The 18,169-nt window shown below is 38.5% G+C and overlaps 1 protein-coding gene across 1 annotated transcript; it reads left to right on the top strand.

Annotated features, from left to right (window-relative positions):
- The first annotated feature begins 572 nt into the window (after positions 1-572).
- Positions 573-17,845, top strand: LOC149023185 (2,3-bisphosphoglycerate-independent phosphoglycerate mutase). The gene is made up of 10 exons (XM_089143742.1): positions 573-881; positions 1,030-1,195; positions 8,534-8,661; positions 11,898-12,048; positions 12,149-12,352; positions 12,800-13,224; positions 13,748-13,940; positions 14,031-14,126; positions 16,728-16,880; positions 17,481-17,845. Exons 2-10 carry the CDS (start codon positions 1,034-1,036, stop codon positions 17,643-17,645), a joined length of 1,677 nt encoding a protein of 558 aa, XP_088999868.1. The 5' UTR covers positions 573-881; positions 1,030-1,033; the 3' UTR covers positions 17,646-17,845.
- Positions 17,846-18,169: the final 324 nt, after the last annotated feature.

Below are 18,169 nucleotides of genomic sequence, written 5' to 3'. Positions count from 1 at the left end.
TAAGGTGGGACTAGTTGTGGGTGACCTTCACTGGGGTGTGAAGGGTGTAAGGGCTAATGGGTATTTTGGCCATTTCAGGAATAAACTTAACACCTCTAACGGTGTTAGTTGGTTTAGGACATAGAGATAATTTTTTAAATAAAAAAATTCAACAAGAATTTAGGCCTCACTAAGAAGACCTACGTGTAAGTTTTTTCTAGAATTTGTAGACATGATAATCTTTTAGTTTAATAAATCGTTACTCGTTAGGGAGGAAGGTATCTCCAAAAATGGAACACCTCCCTCATAAATACAATAAATACAATCAGAAATACAATCAGAAATACAATGAGGAAAAAGGAAAAAGGGAAAGGCACGAATCTGGATGTCGACGTTGGCGTGGTGCCATTTTGTTAGGTAGATGCGTGACCATCAACGGAGGCGCGGATCATCTACCCCATTCATTATAGAATTTAGCCTCAAACTCTCTATCAAGAAAAATAAAAAATTAGTCTCAAGCACCGTCTGTCCGTCCGAATGTGCCATTTCGATTCCCCCCCCTCTCCTTTTATATTTAAAAGTTATTATTAGAAAAAAATGAGAAAACCGCGTGAGAGTGAGAGTCCTTCCTTCTCTGCGGATTCACGAACTCACGAGTCACGAGTCACGAGTCACGGCACCAAGTTTGTTCATTCTTCTGTGGGTAGTTGCTCGACGCTTTAACCTCTAAACGGGAGTCCGCCCTAATTTCTCCTAAGCCGCCGGCATTGGAATTCAACTTTTACAATATCTGTCTGCCTATATATATACCTTAGTTTTGCAACTACTCCACCACCGTGCGTGCGACTTGAAAAGAGAAGGAAAAACCATCGATTGGGAGCTCCAGATAGCAGAAAATTAAGGTGAATGATTTTCTCTCTTGTCGTTCCCTGTCTTGTTTTTCTTAACTCTGTCGACCGGATCGATGATCGATGATCGATGGTGTATTTTGCGTTTCATTTTTTGTCTGGTTGATGAAACCGTGATTGAAACTTTTTTTACTTGACCCAGAGACATGAGTAACGCCGGATTTTCATGGAAATTGGCGGATCACCCAAAGCTTCCCAAGGGTAAGACCATTGCCCTTATCGTTTTGGATGGCTGGGGCGAAGCCAATCCCGATAAGTACAACTGCATCCATATCGCCGAGACCCCTACTATGGATTCCTTCAAAAAGGTAAATGGCTTTTTTTTCTTCTTCTTCTTTTCTTTCATGTAGATATGTATTATTGTACCTCATTTGTCATCTTCATCTGTTTTTGGAACTCGTTTCCTTTTAACGATCTACAGGATATGGGTTTACTTTAGTTGCAGCATCTCTGTTATAACCTTCTTCATTTCGAGTTTAATCTTTTGGGCGTTTCTAAACATTTTTTCTTAAGCTGATCCACATCACAATTTTGAGAGTTGATTAACTTATGGATCCTTTTACCCTTAGTTGAGAATGCCTAGAAAGTTATCACTTGGTGAGCTCTGGAGTTCTGCCATGCGGATCCCTTGGTTCTGTAATAAGGTCCAAGGCTTTGAGACTGCAAAAACTTTTAGAGGCAAAAGAAGCAATGCTACATTTACATGAGCCAGAAATAGGTGTCTCTTAGCAATCCTCGATGGGTTGTACCATTGTTGAAAGAACCAATTAGATTCTGCAGCATCAGTCTGGTCCTGATTCCAGTCTATGCTGATGCCAGCAACTTATTTTAGAATGTGATGAATGCTCCCTTATCTATAACTTTCACAGAATTTCCCTTCTTTTTAGTCTGTAAAATGACAGAGAGCGAATGAAAATTAATTCCTGTAGTGAGATCCATAAGCTTTTCAAATATAAACTCCAAAATAAATTATGCTTAGTAGAACTCTTTTTGTTTCTTCCTGATCTCAATTTCTAGCATTCCAGCTGATTTTCAGTATGATGGAGGGCAATCCTGTGTCAAATTCTAGGTTTTAAACCTTGTTTGTATTTCGTTGATTCTCTGTATTCCCTCAGAGATGTGGTGCACATGTTTTAAACATTGCCTTTTACATGTTCAGAATCTGATGGTGTTGAGCTTTGGTCATTTAAAAGGATTTGGTATTATGTAGTTCTCAGAATCAGCCACCAAATATCTGCTTGTGGAAAAATGAATTCAAAAAGCAAAAAGATTTCCTAGGTTGCCAAACCATATTAAAAATTCACTATTGTTTAAAAAACTCATTTTATTTAAACCTGTTCACATTTTGTTTTGGATAGAGTCTCTATTATTCACATGGAGGAACTACAACCACTTTATTAAGAAAATAAGAAAGACAATATGTGGGACATGATCAAAAGTCTGATACATAGGAAGGACTGAAGTGATGGTCCACAGTAGTTATCAGGCACCACTGCATCCTTTTGATGAGCTTCTCGGCCACCAAATTGGTAGACCAAAGAACTGGGACGTGTTTAAGACATTCTTATGGGAGCAAAAAAGCTTCCAGGTTGTGGAGGAAAGGGAAATGTGATGTAAACCAAATTCTAGGGTTTCACTTTTAGGATTATTGCCCTAGAATTGGGTTCACTTCAGGATCCTCTCTCTGTGAACTGACAGTCTTGTAGGAGATTTCTTGGAGAAATATTAACCAACTAACAGCATCCTAGAATGGTTTGATCAGGCTGAACCAAAGGAAATTGACTTTTGAGGCCTGTTACCTTACTGTAACTTAGGTTTTAGGTCTGGCAGTAAGTTTAGGTTCAAGTTTCAAGTGTTTTAGGGCTTGGGATGATTGTTACAAAGGCTCAGCTGGGGCTGTGTTGGAGTTTTAGAACTGGGAAGTGAAGTTTTGGGTTTAAAACTAAAGTTCTAGGGTTCGAATGGGGTTGGGAGAGGGCTGTTGTTGGAGATTTAGAATTTCAGGTTAGTTCTAGTTTATTTAGGATGGGTTTGAAGCGTCCTAGGGGTTTCAGATTCTTGGATAAGGTTAGGGTTTGGTTGAGGGGTTTGGGACTTTTTGAGAGTTTTAGTGGAGTTAGAGTTTTGGTTGGTCCGATTGGGCTGAAACTGAGAGGTAAGGTCACTAGGGATAGGAGGATGATGTTCTTAAAGTTTGGGACAGATCTGACGATTAGATTGCCATAGATCTGACCTTGAATTTTAGGTCTAGCGAAAAGTCCGAAAATTACGGAATAATTCTAGAAAATGGAAAAGGGATGATAAAGGCATTAGGGATAGGAGGATGATGTTCTTAAATTTCAGGACAGATCTGACGGTTAGATTGCCATAGATTGGGTTGGTCCGATAAGGCTTAACTGAGAGGGGAGGTCCCTAATGATAGGAGGATGATTTTCTGTAAGTTCGGGACAGATCTGACGGTTTGCCATAGATCTGACCTTGAATTTTAGGTCTAGGAAAAAGTCCGAAAATTTCGAAAAAAAATTCCAGAAAAAATAGGAAAGGGGTGATAAGGGCGTTAGGGTTATGACTTTAGGGTTTGGGAGAGTGGCTAAGGGTAGGGAAGGGGCTAGAGTTGTACTTACTTGATGGGGAAGAAGGACACTTGAAGGTTGCTGGAATTTTGAGAGTTCTTGGACTGCTGCAACCTTGAAGAAGATGAAGAATGGCTGAACTTGAAGAACACTCAAATCCACCATGACCCTCCCAAGAAGACCACGACCTTACTTGAACTCATAGTCTTATTCATCCAATTCAACATGTCTTAAAATAGCAGAGGGGGCTATTTATAGCCTCACAAGTGTAGGGGAAAGACTTGACTCTAATAAAAAAAAAAAAAAAAAAAAAAAACAAAAAAAAAAACCCCCCCCCCACACAAAAAACAACCAAAAAAAAAAAAACACCTCTCAAAATATTACCTCCTTTTTTCACAAAATTTTTTTGGGGCGGGGTTTCCCCCCCTTCCCTTTTATCCGGTTTAGAATCATGTTTCTAGGGAATCATGAGTCTGTGGAAGTAGGTTCTGTAGAGTCATATTCTTAAAAAAAATCGTGTTTGGTTACCTTGATTCTGAAAGTGAATCAGTCAGAATTAGCATTTGGTTACCCTGATTCCGAAAGTGAATGCCAATGCTAGCATTTGGTTACCCTGATTCTGAAGATGAATCTGTCTGAATTAGCATTTGGTTACCCTGATTCTGAAAGTGAATCTGTTTGTTATTTTATTTGATTAACCAAATAACATAACAATAATTTGTCAAAATTCAATACATCAACCATAAAATTATTGAGACACATTTTTGGTCAAGATTAAATATCAGTAATTAAACATTAAATTATTAGAACCCAGTTATATGTTCCAACTTCCAACTCAGAATAGTTGTTAACGAGTTCATCCTAAGCTTTTTGAACCCATGGTTGTTAGTAAGTTTTGGTGAAAGTGATGTCACTAGTAAGGTATTTGATCCTCTGGCATTAAAATGGTTTTTTTCTTGGCTTTTAATCCACAAACTTAAGCAATTAATTCAATCCAATGCATCAATCTTATTTACTTATAATTTGAAAGAAATTTGATGGCTACTTCTGGTAATACCCAAACAGAGAAAACTTGGATTAAAAAAAGGAATGCATAAATCATGATAGTTAGAAAGCATGCATTTCTAAATTTAGGTCATACCCAGACATTTAAATCATAACACCTATATTTAAAGCAGTAACTTTGAATTAGAAAATGTTTATGTTTGTTATTATGATCTTGGATTATCTGGATCCCACCTACTATCACAGCCTTCAAGAATGGAAATTTTTGAACCATAAACAAGATTTGCTACACATAATTTATAAACTCTTTAGTTGTAATGTATGCATATCCCAGATTAATCTTCCAAGGGAAAAACATTAGCTTGCACAATGTACATGGCAAAAGGAAAGGTCGGTTTCCTCATTAGCACAGGATTCAGTAACCCAGCCATCTTTTTTCTTGTACGTTATACAAAAGTGTTTGTACACATTCAATGAGTCTAGTTGGTTAACAAGGAGAATACAATGTTCATATCAAACTCAATGTTCATAACAAACATCAAATCCAGACCTTCCCACCAACTGTGGGATGACGAACCAAGGTGTCAAAACTGCAGGAATTCCAACTGTAACCCTACATGTCAACCGCCAAAAATCTACATCAAGACATCAGTGTTGTCCAACTCCCATAAACCATTCCAGCCACCAGCAAGCAGAACAACTGAAATCTCCATAAGAAAAAAGGCCACACAAATTTAACAAACAACAACAACAGAACATGAAGTAACACAGGACATTGAGAAATGCTATCTTCAATGTCATCTTCAGCCTTCAAAGTCTGTGCAATGATGAAACTGCTATCTCAAATCCAATCAACACTTTCTCATTTTAGGCATGAAGGCAATGTAGGTCCATGGCAAACAACTGCAACCACAATATAAATGACAACCAACAGGATGACTATCAATGCGACCCTGCAAAAAAAGTATATAAACAGTCAGCAAATTAATCAGGAAGCTGGCCAATGTAGCAACGAAAAAAATTCATTTCTCTTTTCACTTATACAATCTTTTGTTCTCTTGTTTTTTTTCTTTTTTTGGCAGGGGTGGGGGGGTTGTATGTCACACACACACACACACAGATTGCATCAGAGCTGAATAACCATCCATTTCCCTAGCATGCTTAACCTAATCTTGCATACAAGTAGATTTATATATCATCTAATTCGATGGATAGAGACCATAAACCAGTATTTTTGTTTATGATGTGTCAAAAATGGGGATATATAAGATCTAATAAGACACTAGAGAGGGAATCGATTTGGAAGCCAGCCATGTGTTGAAAATCAAATTTGATAAAGGCCCATCCTCCTCAACACAACATGATGCTTGGGACCCAGCTACATCTTCATCTTCATCCTCTTCACATCAGTTTTGGATAAAGATTTGAAAGCTTCAACAGGTGAACCAAACGCTCTTAATTTTCTAATATCATGATTCCCTAGAACGAAGACATGCACACACAAAACCATGTAAGCAGAACAATGCATGTATGAATTTCATACTTCTGCTTGCTTCTCTTGGAACATATACACATGCGTGCACACATGCACACACACACCATGGAAAGACAAAAGTGAATTGAAAACCACTTAAGCATAACACAGCACGTATGATTTTCACACTTCTAGTTGTTTCTCTTTGGAACATACACGCACACACAAAAAAGAAAGTGAATTGAAAACCACACAAGCATAACTGAATGAATTTCACACTTCTACTTGCTACTCTATGGAACATATCAACAGCTTTCAGTAATAGCATTAGACCAAAACTCATTGAGTTGGCCCCCCATATTCAGGGAGTTAAAACAGTGAACTAATTCATCTTAGTCTCATCTCTTCTCCTCTCTCTCTCACAAAACTCCTTCTCATCCCCCCAGGAGTCTCTTCTTCTATCTACATTTACAGCCTGCCTAGATATCTCCTTCTTTACATCTTCTTCAACCCATCTCCACCAAACCTGCAGCTCAAACTTGACCCTTCATCTTCCATTCCTTTTAGACAGCTTAACAGCACACTTAAACTTAGCTCCTTTTATTCCTCATCTCCTCCACATCACACCAGCTCCCTCCCTTACGTATCCCTCAAAGCCTGGTCTATTTGAACTTGATAATTCACCTCCCAATAGCCTGCAATTTCTCTTCATCTAAGGTCATTATCTGATCTTGAAACCTTGCCTTCTCCCAATGTCCTATCTCTAGCCTCCCTATAAACTAGATCTGATCTTTCAATTACCGATCTGAACCTTCCACCTACACCATGGGGGTCGCTTCAGATTTTATTTCTATCTTAAGATTTCTTTACTTTTGTTCCCCCTCTTCTAACAAAACAAGCTTTTCAATTTTAACATGGCAGACGCTTTTTAAGAGACCAACCTTTAAACGTTCAAACACATCAAAGAAAAGAATCACGCTTTAAACTCATCAAAATCAAACAGATCTGAACTCATTACAACCACAACCAAAATTATTCAAAAAACAAAAAATCAAACATCGATCAACAACTCAATTCGAGCGCTACTTGATTAAATAAGAGATAAATCCAACCTATTAGAAACGATAACCTTGAATATAGATCAGAATCGAAGAAAAAAGAACAAGATAACGAATCGAAGCAAGACTCACCGACATTGAAGCTGGATTTTGGAGATGTTGAAAAGGATTGAAACTGAAATTGAAATGAGTAAACAAACCCTGGATACGCTAAGGGATACACGAGATTTCCTTTGTGTTTGAATGGCCTTCTAACACGACGTGACAATAGGATTAAGTCCTCAAAGATATTTATAAGACAACGATGCAGTTCTAATAACGATTTTGTTAACTGCGTGTGGCGATTTGGTTGAAGCAGGACCAGCACCGAACAAGAAGAAGATGCAGGACCATCGCCGAGATGTTGCAGAAGAAGAAGCTTGACACTGAACTTGCGATTCACCTCAACGATGGAGCACAAGGATGAGTTCCGTGACAGATGTTGATTTTGAAGAAGAAGAAGAACCTGCAACTCGCGATACGGCAGCAAGAGCTCAACGATGGAGCTGAACCAAAAGTCCACCAAAACAGAGACAACGTTTTGTAGAAATGGGAAGAAGAAGAAGATAAGATTCCAGAATGGAAGCCAAATCACTCTCGCGATGGAGTCAAGGATGAGGTTCGCGTGATAATGGAGCTCGGACGGAAGAAGACCCTGCGACAAAGAGAACCCTTGACAAAATTTCCCGAAAATAGTGATTCTGTTTGAGTCTCCCAAATTTATACCACGGTTCGATTTGGTGAGTCTGTTTGGAAACCAACCTCAAGAGGTGGTTTCCAGTGGATTCTCATTTTTAGGCTAAAAAGTGGATTCCGGGTGATTTTGGGAATCAGCTTCATTCCGACTCAATATTAAACCAAACACGATTTTTTTGTTGGAATCTGATTCCAGGGAATTGCGGAACCACCCCCCCCCCTTTCCTTTTATATTTTTTTTTTTTTTTTTTTTTTAATTATGTTTTTTGCCCCCCCCACCACAAAAAACACCACACCCCATCCTAACCCAAAAGTGGGGGGGTATAATAAAAAGGAGAAAAGGGGGGGCCGGGGCGGGGGGCCCCCCCCCCCCACCCGAAATTTTCTTCCACAAAAAACTTTAAAAAAATTACAAAAAAAAAAAAAAAAAAAAAAAAAAAAAAAAAACCGGGGGCCCGGGACCCCCCCCACCCCCATGGGCCCCCCCCCCAACCCCCCCCAACCACTCAAAAAAACCCAAATTACCCCTATAAGGGTGCACCAGACCTTTGGTGCACCAATTGGGGCTGGATTTTTTAACCCAGTTATAGGGGGTCAACCTTGTTTACATCAAAATGACTTTCCTACCCCTGTGAAGTGAAAAATCTCAGCCCTGTTGGATGACCCCTCATTTTTTGAGTTCAAGGATGAACCCTCACTAGTGCAGGGACAATGCAATCTGGCAATGGCCCTTGTTCCTATTCTTATTCATAGTCAATGTTTATGGGTTTTACTAAGTTTATCTGTATGTCTTCCTTGAAGGGTGCACCCGACACATGGAGGTTGGTGAAGGCACATGGTAAGGCTGTGGGGCTTCCGACCGAGGATGACATGGGCAACAGTGAAGTTGGTCATAATGCACTTGGTGCTGGACGAATATATGCGCAAGGGTAAACTGTTGTGCTCTTCAATTGTTTTTGCTTTGTTACCTCTATTGAGGAGATATGCCTACCTATACTTCTCAAATGTTTAATTAGTTTAGGTTTTGTACTTTTATCTTTAAACCAGCCAAGTAAACTAAACTGTTATTTCTTGCATTTTATCAAAGGATGACTATGTAAGTTTTATATGAAAAGCCCAATTAACTACCCCAAAAGCAACCTGTTTAATTTAATCAATAGGTTAGCTTCATGCTAAATTATACCTTGAAATTCATAATCCACCCATTGTCCTACATCAATTTGTAGACAGGAGCCCAAAAATAAATTACACACTTTTCTCTCTTTTTGCGTTTTTTTTGTTTGGGTGGGGAGGGGGAATGTTTTTCTACACACTGACCAGAACTGATATCCAACTTCATCCATGAGCCACATTTAAAGGACTTCTTTAAACATTTCTCTCAAGGATAATAGTTACAGGTAATTATATTATACTTCCCAATGGATATCCTTTAGCAATCATAGGCGTCTGGATCAACAATGGCACCTTCACATCCTAATCATCCATATTCTCCTTTATAACCCTGCCATTTAGTTCTTTTTGTGCAATGGGTCTGGACCTAAGAATGTAGTGTAACCTTGGACTACAGGGCCACTAGTCAGATATTTTCTATGAAAGCAGCAGGCAGTCTAAGGTTCAAAATTCTTTGCTGTGTGGGGTAAAATCTCAAATGACAACAGCAATTTAGGCTTGCAACCCTGCTGTTCAAGCCTGGAATTCAAGGACAGCAGCTATATTGTGCTTAAAGCATACAAGGAACCCTGCATCTAGATCTAGTTAGGTTCCCAACTCTTAGATCTAGGTATAGAGGTTTAGGGTTGATTCGGATAGGGGAGTTCGGCTAGGCAAGAATGAGGTCTGAAATTAAAGGAAAAATATTCTTCAGAAAAACTCCCAAGTTAGGCTTTGTAACTTTTAGGGTTTATGTGATCCTAGGGTTAGGGTTGGTCGAAGGTAGGGGATGGGGATGCTAACCCTAAGGCAGTATGTAAAGGGAAGGGGGTTTATGGACGAATTCACCTTCTAGGGTTTAGGGTTTTAACTAAATTTGCAGAATTCTGAAATTTCCATATTCTGCCACAAGGGGAAAAGAAGAAAAGGAAGAAGAGGGTGAGAGGAAGGGGCTTGAGGAATAACTGGAATGAAAGGGAAGGGCTTGGGGAAGGGTAGGGACTTATCCGTGGGTTCAGAGAGACGGGGAATAGGGTTTCCATGGGGATAGGGATTGAGGATAGTTTAAAGCTAGGGTGTGGGGGAGGGCTGTGCAGGGTTGGGAGTGTGGGATGGGAGGGGGCTGGGATCACAGTTACTTGCTTTAGTAAGGGGGCTTTGAGTGAAAACAGAATTGATTAAGTTTCCAGGGTTGCCGCTGGCTTGGCTAAGATGAAGACGAACTTGATAACAATTCATCTCTCTCAAAACCCAGGTCGGGGCTTGCCTCCCATGACTCCAAGTCTGCTGATTTTATTCAATACTCGAAACTTATTTGCTTACATTGAGGGTTTTTTTTTTTTTTGGGAGGGGGGGTGTTTGTAGCCTTACAATTGAGTGAAACCAACTGAGACTCAGCATAGGAATAAAATTTGGATTGGTATTCCTTTTACAACTCAACAACTTAAAAAGGAACTCCCAAAACAACTAGAAAATGAGTCTTCTAGATAATTCCTGAAGAAAGATAACTTGCAAAATAAACAACCAACTTCCAGAAGGAATCCTGCTTGAGACTGGATTCCAATTGGGATTCCTACTTAGACAAGGACTTCAATAACTTGACCAAAACAAAAAACAAACTTAAAGATACAAGTAGATATAGACTCCTAACAGCATTCTGCATCTAACTAGCCCTACTGAGGATCCCAAAAAGGGGTAAATTGACTAAAATACCCCTGATCAGATTCAGCCAGCCCTGGATGCCGCATGGTATGGGGGCTGTTTTGGGCTCAAGATATAAAGTCCTATGCTAGCTGACCCTGGTGACATCAGAATGGTCAGTGACCTCATTGATTGGTATCCTACATTGACAAAGACGACCTAACTTTTGAATCTAAAGAGCACCCACTAACAGGGATAATCAATCTGGTGGCTAAAAGTGAGGTAGAGCCCTGTGATGATAATAATCAAAGTGATGAGCAGTGATGTTGCTGTGTCATTCATCCCCCTCTTGGCTCTGCTGAAAGTGTTTGATGAGGAAGAGAAATTGTGTCATAATAGTATTTTTTGAACCAGAGTATGGTTCAGTGACACCCTACATGATTTGGCGATCAACCTTGGTAGTTGTACTGATGTTGTCACTTCGAAAGTTGAGATTGAAGTGGAACCTCATCCTAATCTTTACAATGTTGTATTGGGGAACAACATAAACCTTAAGGTTTAATGAAAGTCTCTGCATGTATATTCTATTCGTGGAATAATTGATCCAGTGTAGCCCATGGTTGTATGACATAAAAAAACAAGCATTCTGGTTTCAAGAATACATTTCCTTCCAGCACGGTGAACTTGAGATGAAATTCTTCCTACTGAAAGATATTCTATTTATCATGCTCAACATGACCATTGGTGAATTCCTCTGACTGCAATTTGACCCAGACAACACTCTTGGTTTCATCTGAACTTTGTCAAAGTCAAAGTTCATTTCAAGGGAGGAGAGTTGATGCAGAATCATTTGACTTGTTTGACCGCATGCTAGGCTTTAGAGGTGTATAATTTAAAAAAACACTGGTCCAATGGATTTCTAGTCCAACAAGGGTTGGAGATAAATACATGCTTGTAACCTAGCCATTGACAGATTTTTGAATGAAAGATTGGGTTTTTCTTGAGAAGTTTGTTGTGCAACCCTTTTCCCTTTTCCCCACAGGCCTGCCGTTACCAATAGTTTATTCAGTTTGGCTGACCTGTGAAGTGGGCACAGTACAGCCCACCTTAGAAAGGCCTGGGGTGATCTCAGCCTGGCTCGGCAGCTTGGAGACTAGCAGATGCTGTGTTGGTTTCACTTCTAATGAAATCTATTATTGCTAGTGTATAATCCTCACCTGTATTTTGGTTATCGTGTCATACTCTGTATCCATGTCTCCTAGGTCTTCATTTACTAAAAGCATCCATCTTTCATTTTCTTTTACCTACATTAGATTGTTTTCATTTGTTTTCTAGGGAATTGGCTCTAGTAATTTTTTTCTCTTTCTAAATGCAGAGCAAAGCTTGTAGATCTTGCTCTTGCCTCCGGAAAAATATATGATGGAGAAGGTTTTAAGTACATAAAGGAATGCTTTGATACTGGCACATTGCACCTCATTGGGTTGTTGAGTGATGGAGGTGTTCACTCTCGTCTTGATCAGTTGCAGGTATAGCTTTATTAGGAAACACTATAGCATTGATTTTTAGTCTTACTGACTTATACATATGATCACCACTACTTTCCTCTCGACCCCCTCTTTGGCATAGTTGCTGCTAAAAGGAGCCAGTGAGCGTGGTGCAAAAAGAATACGTGTTCATATTCTTACTGATGGCCGTGACGTTTTGGATGGTTCAAGCATTGAGTTTGTAGAGACTCTTGAGAATGACCTTTCAAATTTACGGGAGAAAGGCATTGATGCACAGATTGCTTCTGGTGGTGGTCGCATGTATGTTACAATGGATCGATATGAGGTATGTTATCTGATGAGGTTCATAAATTTTTCTGGAACCTTATCTCTTATGCTTTAGAAACTGCTTACCTAGATACTAGGCTTTAGTAGTGTTTATGCTACCTGGACAGGGATGGGAACATTGGCCACTGCTCTCTCATAGCATCTTGTGAACCCAATTGTGGCTCAGTCCAATGCTTTAATTGTTGAATGGTCAAAGAAGATTAAAAAAAAATGTTGTATAGAAAATGCATGCGTCCATAGTTTGATAAGATGATCAGGCTGATTATCTTTTGATATACAACTTTTTGGTGATTAATTGAATAACCACCCTTGTATATCAATCCGTGTACCCATGTATGACTGTCCTAACCATTGTGTCTTACAGGTTTACACTTTGTTTACAGTTTGACAGGAATGTCTTAAATTTTCTTCCAAGAATGTTAATTCATCTTCTCTCTTATTGTAGAATGACTGGGGTGTTGTGAAACGAGGATGGGATGCCCAAGTTCTTGGTGAAGCCCCACACAAGTTTAGGAGTGCAGTGGAAGCTGTGAGAAAACTGAGGGAGGATCCCAAGATTAATGATCAGTACTTGCCTCCCTTTGTTATAGTTGATGAGAGTGGGAAGGCTGTGGGCCCCATACTGGATGGTGATGCTGTTGTTACAATCAACTTCCGTGCAGATCGTATGGTTATGCTTGCTAAGGCACTTCAGTATGAAGACTTCAATTTATTTGACCGTGTTCGGTACCCCAAAATCCATTATGCTGGAATGCTTCAATATGATGGGGAATTGAAGCTTCCAAACTATTACCTTGTTTCGCCTCCAGAAATAGAGAGAACATCTGGTGAATATTTAGTATACAATGGTGTTCGTACTTTTGCCTGCAGGTGAGGTTCCTCAAAGCTGTTGAATGAAATTTTTTGACATTGTCTGCAAAATAGTGCCTTATGAAGTTTCAGCTTTTGTTGGATAAAGGTTATTTCACAGTAGTATGAATTGTTCCCCATCAAGAGTTCTTTTCAGTTCTTTAGGGTGGCCCAAGAAACAGAAACCTGCCAGTAAGAAGACCCTAGATATAACCATTCTTTGTCATCTTACAAATCCTACATATTAATTGTGTGCACAATTTAGTTTTGTTGGCTCTAATACTGTTATTCACCACCTGCTTGGTAAATATTTTCAATTTACAGGGGAGTTAAATGAACCTGGTTTTATTTGATTGTATGGCTAACTGAACCATTTCAGTGTGAGAGAGCCTCTGTATTCTAGAGAATTTCATATTCTTAGTGTGCTTGTGTTGTTTAGTTACTTCAAGGGGACAAAAGTTGCAACAATATAATGATTTTATTTTTTCCCTGGCTACATTTATGTTTTTATTATAAACCTAATATCATTTTTCTTTCCCACTAGTGAGACTGTCAAATTCGGTCACGTTACATTTTTCTGGAATGGGAATCGGTCTGGGTACTTCAACTCAGAAATGGAGGAGTATGTGGAGATTCCCAGTGATTCTGGAATTACTTTCAATGTACAACCAAAGATGAAGGCTCTGCAGATTGCTGAGAAGGCAAGGGATGCAATCCTTAGTGGCAAGTTTGACCAGGTAATATTTGAACTAGAACGCTTATGAAAGGAAAGAATTGGATCTAACGGATTTCTGATCTTCTCTTGTGTCCCGTTTTCTTTGTATTAGGTACGTGTCAACCTGCCTAACAGTGACATGGTGGGGCACACAGGAGACATTGAAGCAACTGTTGTTGCTTGCAAGGCTGCTGATGAAGCTGTCAAGGTATCAGTATATAATTTTACATTTTACTCATTGCCTTGGGGCAAATAAATTCTCAGTTTTTTATCTTATCTGTGCCTGTTCGTTAAATTTCCTGCCCCCCCCCCCCCCAAAAAAAAAAAAAAAAAAAAGAAAGAAGAGAGAAAGATTCTATACTTTCATTTATTGAGCAGCTGATAGAAGCAGTCGACGTACAAAGTTCATGAGAATTCAGTGGAAATTAATTGATGAAGTAGTGAACTACTATTTTAAAATGAAGTAATGGATGAGCGTTTGCTTTCTGGGTGGGGTGCTAGTTTCTGTTTTAAGAGGTGAATTCAGGTCTGAGTTTCTTTCCGAGTACAATGTAGATGAGAGACAAGCAGTTATTCTGGAGCTAGGGATACTAGTCTGTCACCTATGGAGTTATTTGGATAAAAAAAGTCTCTCTCCATGGTTGATATAGGTTTATAAGAGCTAAATCAGTTCCTTGTCCGATGCCTACTGTTTGTGAAGTCTAGAAGTAACTGCAAGTGCATAGTATCGTGTAGCTAATGAGTCGAACTCAGGGAGATTTGCCACTCAATTTTAGTCAGTTAAGCAACCGAGAGTGAGATGGATGTGATTAATTGGACTAATATTAACGGTCCTAAAACATTTATCTAACAAAGAAAATTGATAACAGTCATAATCATCGTAAACCCAAAAAAAAAAAAAAGAAGCAAAAAACAAAAAACAAATGGAAGTTGATCGTGGACCCTTGACATAGCTTACAATCCACAGATCGGGCGAAGGGTATAAAAGATAGAAATTAAATGGAACAAACTAATTTGATATATTAAAGGATTGCATCTAACAAAGTTGGAGTTGGGAATAAAATTAAAGACAACCTAACCATTCTTCATCTAATAAAGAAATAACGTAAAAGTAAATAAAAGTGGTAGTAAATAAAATGGATCTCTAATTAGAGGCATGACTGTACACATCTTTAATTAAGATCCATTAGGGAAGGGGAACAATAAAATAAATAGAACAAAAAGAAACTAATAATAAAAAGAAAAATAAATAAAATGGACCTTAACTAGAGAGAGAGAGCCACAACTATAGGCATTTCTGATCAAGGACCCATGGGGGAAGGGAAGCAATAGTATAACATTGAAAGTAAAAGTCCTAAATTAAAAATGATGGGTATTTAGCTGCAGGAATTGGAGAGGGGAGAGAAGACAATTGACTAAGCTATTTGAAAACTTAATCTTAAATAAGAAAAACTTGGTCAATTTGAAATTCTACCTACCCTAACTACTAGATCAGGACAAAATGCTAGGAAAGTCGAATCATATGAAGAAAATCTTGCACTTGAATGAAACATCGAGCTTGCATTAGTAAATTTCAAGGATTATACTTGCTTGAATGAAAATTAAGTGACTCTAAAATCTAATTGCATAAAAAAATTACATTCAAGTCAAATCCTAAACATCATGTTTAAATAACTAAAGCCCAACAGCAGTAGAGAAAGAGAAGACCTGAAAAAAACTAAAGAGAAGTCTCTGAGAGTGAGAGATGGAAAGGATATCTATAGAGATGGTAAGGAGGAAGAAAATATGGAAAGAGCCAGAAAAAATAATAGTAATAGTATTAATAATAATAATAATGATGATGATAATAGGAGAATATTGAATCAAAGAACAGAGAAAATGGAAAAGAGGTACATGTGAAGAGAAGAGGGAGTGGAAGTAGAGAGAAGGTGAGATAAGGAAAAAGAGAGAGTAGAGAAAGAAATAAAAAAAAAATACTATATATATATATATATAACTGATATTATGTGGAGAAGAGAAAGAAAACGGAAAGAGAGAGATGGAAAGAGAGATAAAAGAGAAGGAAAAGAAAAAGAAGTATATTAGAATGTGGGATTCATAAGAGATAAGGATAAGGTGGGGCGAGAAGATTGAGAGTAGGGGGGAAAATAAGGAAGAAAATGGGGTTTATGAGGTTTAAGGATTTAGAGAAAAAATTAATAATACTATGGTAAGTGGAAAAAGAGAGAGAGAGAGAGAGAGAGAGAGAGAGAGAGAGGAAACAAATGAAAAAAAAATGAGAGAATAAAAGGGAAAGGTGGAGAGAAAAATATATGAGAAATATTGTGAGTCAATCGAATAGTAGATTTGGAAGGTTGTCAACTCATCTGAGGAGAGAGAATGAGATATTTGAGATAAAATTCTAAATTTTTGACTGCTTGTGGGTCCCTTGTGTACAATACATGGCACTTCCTTTCTTTTCCAAAAGTGAAAATACAAATGAATCAAAACCTTGATCATGGTAACTTCTTTTGATGCCAAAATACCCTTTGAAAGATTTGATCTGGCCCAGGATTGTTTTTGGGTCCACTTTGCTTAGAATTGAGCCCTTTTCATGATTGCGAGAAGAAACCAGACCACTTATGTATAAATTTGCATATGTTGCACCTAACGATCCAGAATATCCATTAAGCTCCGTAAATCCCAAAAGCTCCAATTAATAACAAAAGTCCTTGGTAGCTCTATTCAAAGTGTGGAAAATGTATGTTTTATGCCCTATTTCCACACGTAAATATGCTCATCACCTACTTTTTTGTTCCCCCGATTGCAGATGATGATTGATGCCATAGAACAAGTGGGTGGAATTTATGTTGTTACAGCTGACCATGGGAATGCTGAGGACATGGTTAAGAGGAACAAGAAAGGGGAGCCTCTCTTGAAGGATGGTGCAATTCAAATACTCACCTCTCACACTCTTCAACCGGTAAGTGAATATCATCCTATGGATCTTTGACTAGTGTGTAGAATAAATTTAGAACCCTGTGCTCATTGCAGTTGCCACCTTGGCTTTTTGGGGTCAAAATGTTGTAATAGCTGGTGTTTTGCACTTCTATGTTTTGCCTCGTAGACAGAAAGGTCCATGGAGATGGCCTTTCTGTGTATTTGATTGTATGGTTAATGATACCAAAACAAAACTTGTTGGACATATCATCCACAACAGCTTTTACTTATGGTAAGTTTCAGCTAACCACATCATTAAATTGAGGAATATTAAGGTTTGGGTCATTGAGCTAAACCCCTTGGAAGCCAGGAATTTGAAAATGTTTGGATGACTGAGTACATATACGAGTAGTTCAATATTATGCAGATTGTTCAGCTGGGTTGTAGTCTGCGTGTGCTGATGAGTTGACATTTACTAGAATCCTTGTTAAATTAATTATCTGCTGATCTGTGAATGACATCAACGATAGTGTGTTCTTCCAAAGATATGTGTATAAACATCAGGTCTAGCATGAAGGTGGAATCAGATAATACTCAATATGATTTCCATAGTTTAAAGCTTTTCTCTGGATCTTTTATATAGGTACCAATTGCAATTGGAGGCCCTGGTCTAGCACCAGGTGTTAGATTCCGTAAGGATGTTCCAAATGGAGGTCTCGCTAATGTTGCAGCAACAGTAATGAATCTCCATGGATTTGAGGCTCCAAGTGACTATGAGCCAACTCTGATCGAGGTTGTTGACAACTAACATTCTATCCTCATGTTAATCACTTTTAGACTCCGAAGCATGCGGAATAGAGGAGCTGCTGTCAGGTTAAATAATTATTCATTTAAGAATCACTTCCGGTAAAGATTTTGGGTTGAAAAGCGTATGTGGTAGTTGTGCTTATGAATTGGCTTCGGCTCCATTTTTCTCCTAGTATGTTTGTTTTCAGATGCAGTTTAATATGATTTTGGCTTGAATATAACGGTAGGAAAGATTGTGGTAGTTCCCATTTTTTCCTACAATCTTGCTTTAAGGTTTAGAAATTTATTTTCTTTGGCCATCCTAGTGCTATTGAGTTCCTTCTTGTGATTTTCCTCTGCTGTGCACGCAGGGGTGGAGCCAGGTTTGAACGTAGGGGGCCAAAATATAAGTTTGGATCATCTCTCTGTCGAATGAGCACTAATGTTTTTTCACTAAGCATATTATGTGGGTCCCACTTGTGAAGTATTTTTTGCATCCGATGTGGGATTCACATTATAAATTTAGATAAATTAATAGCAAGACTA

The sequence above is a fragment of the Hakea prostrata genome, chromosome 2, assembly GCF_041222555.1.
Source record: "Hakea prostrata isolate BN-2017 chromosome 2, UWA_Hpros_2, whole genome shotgun sequence".
Classification (NCBI taxonomy): Eukaryota; Viridiplantae; Streptophyta; class Magnoliopsida; order Proteales; family Proteaceae; genus Hakea; species Hakea prostrata.
Note: the sequence above shows the minus strand (reverse complement) of the source record. Positions and strands in the feature narration are given on the sequence as shown.

Excerpts from the sequence above, each read along its gene's own strand:
- LOC149023185 (XM_089143742.1), top strand. The coding sequence starts at position 1,034 with ATGAGTAACGCCGGATTTTCATGGAAATTGGCGGATCACCCAAAGCTT. Across the intron at positions 8,662-11,897 it reads GGACGAATATATGCGCAAGG|AGCAAAGCTTGTAGATCTTG; the intron begins GTAAACTGTTGT and ends TTCTAAATGCAG. Across the intron at positions 13,225-13,747 it reads GTTCGTACTTTTGCCTGCAG|TGAGACTGTCAAATTCGGTC; the intron begins GTGAGGTTCCTC and ends CTTTCCCACTAG.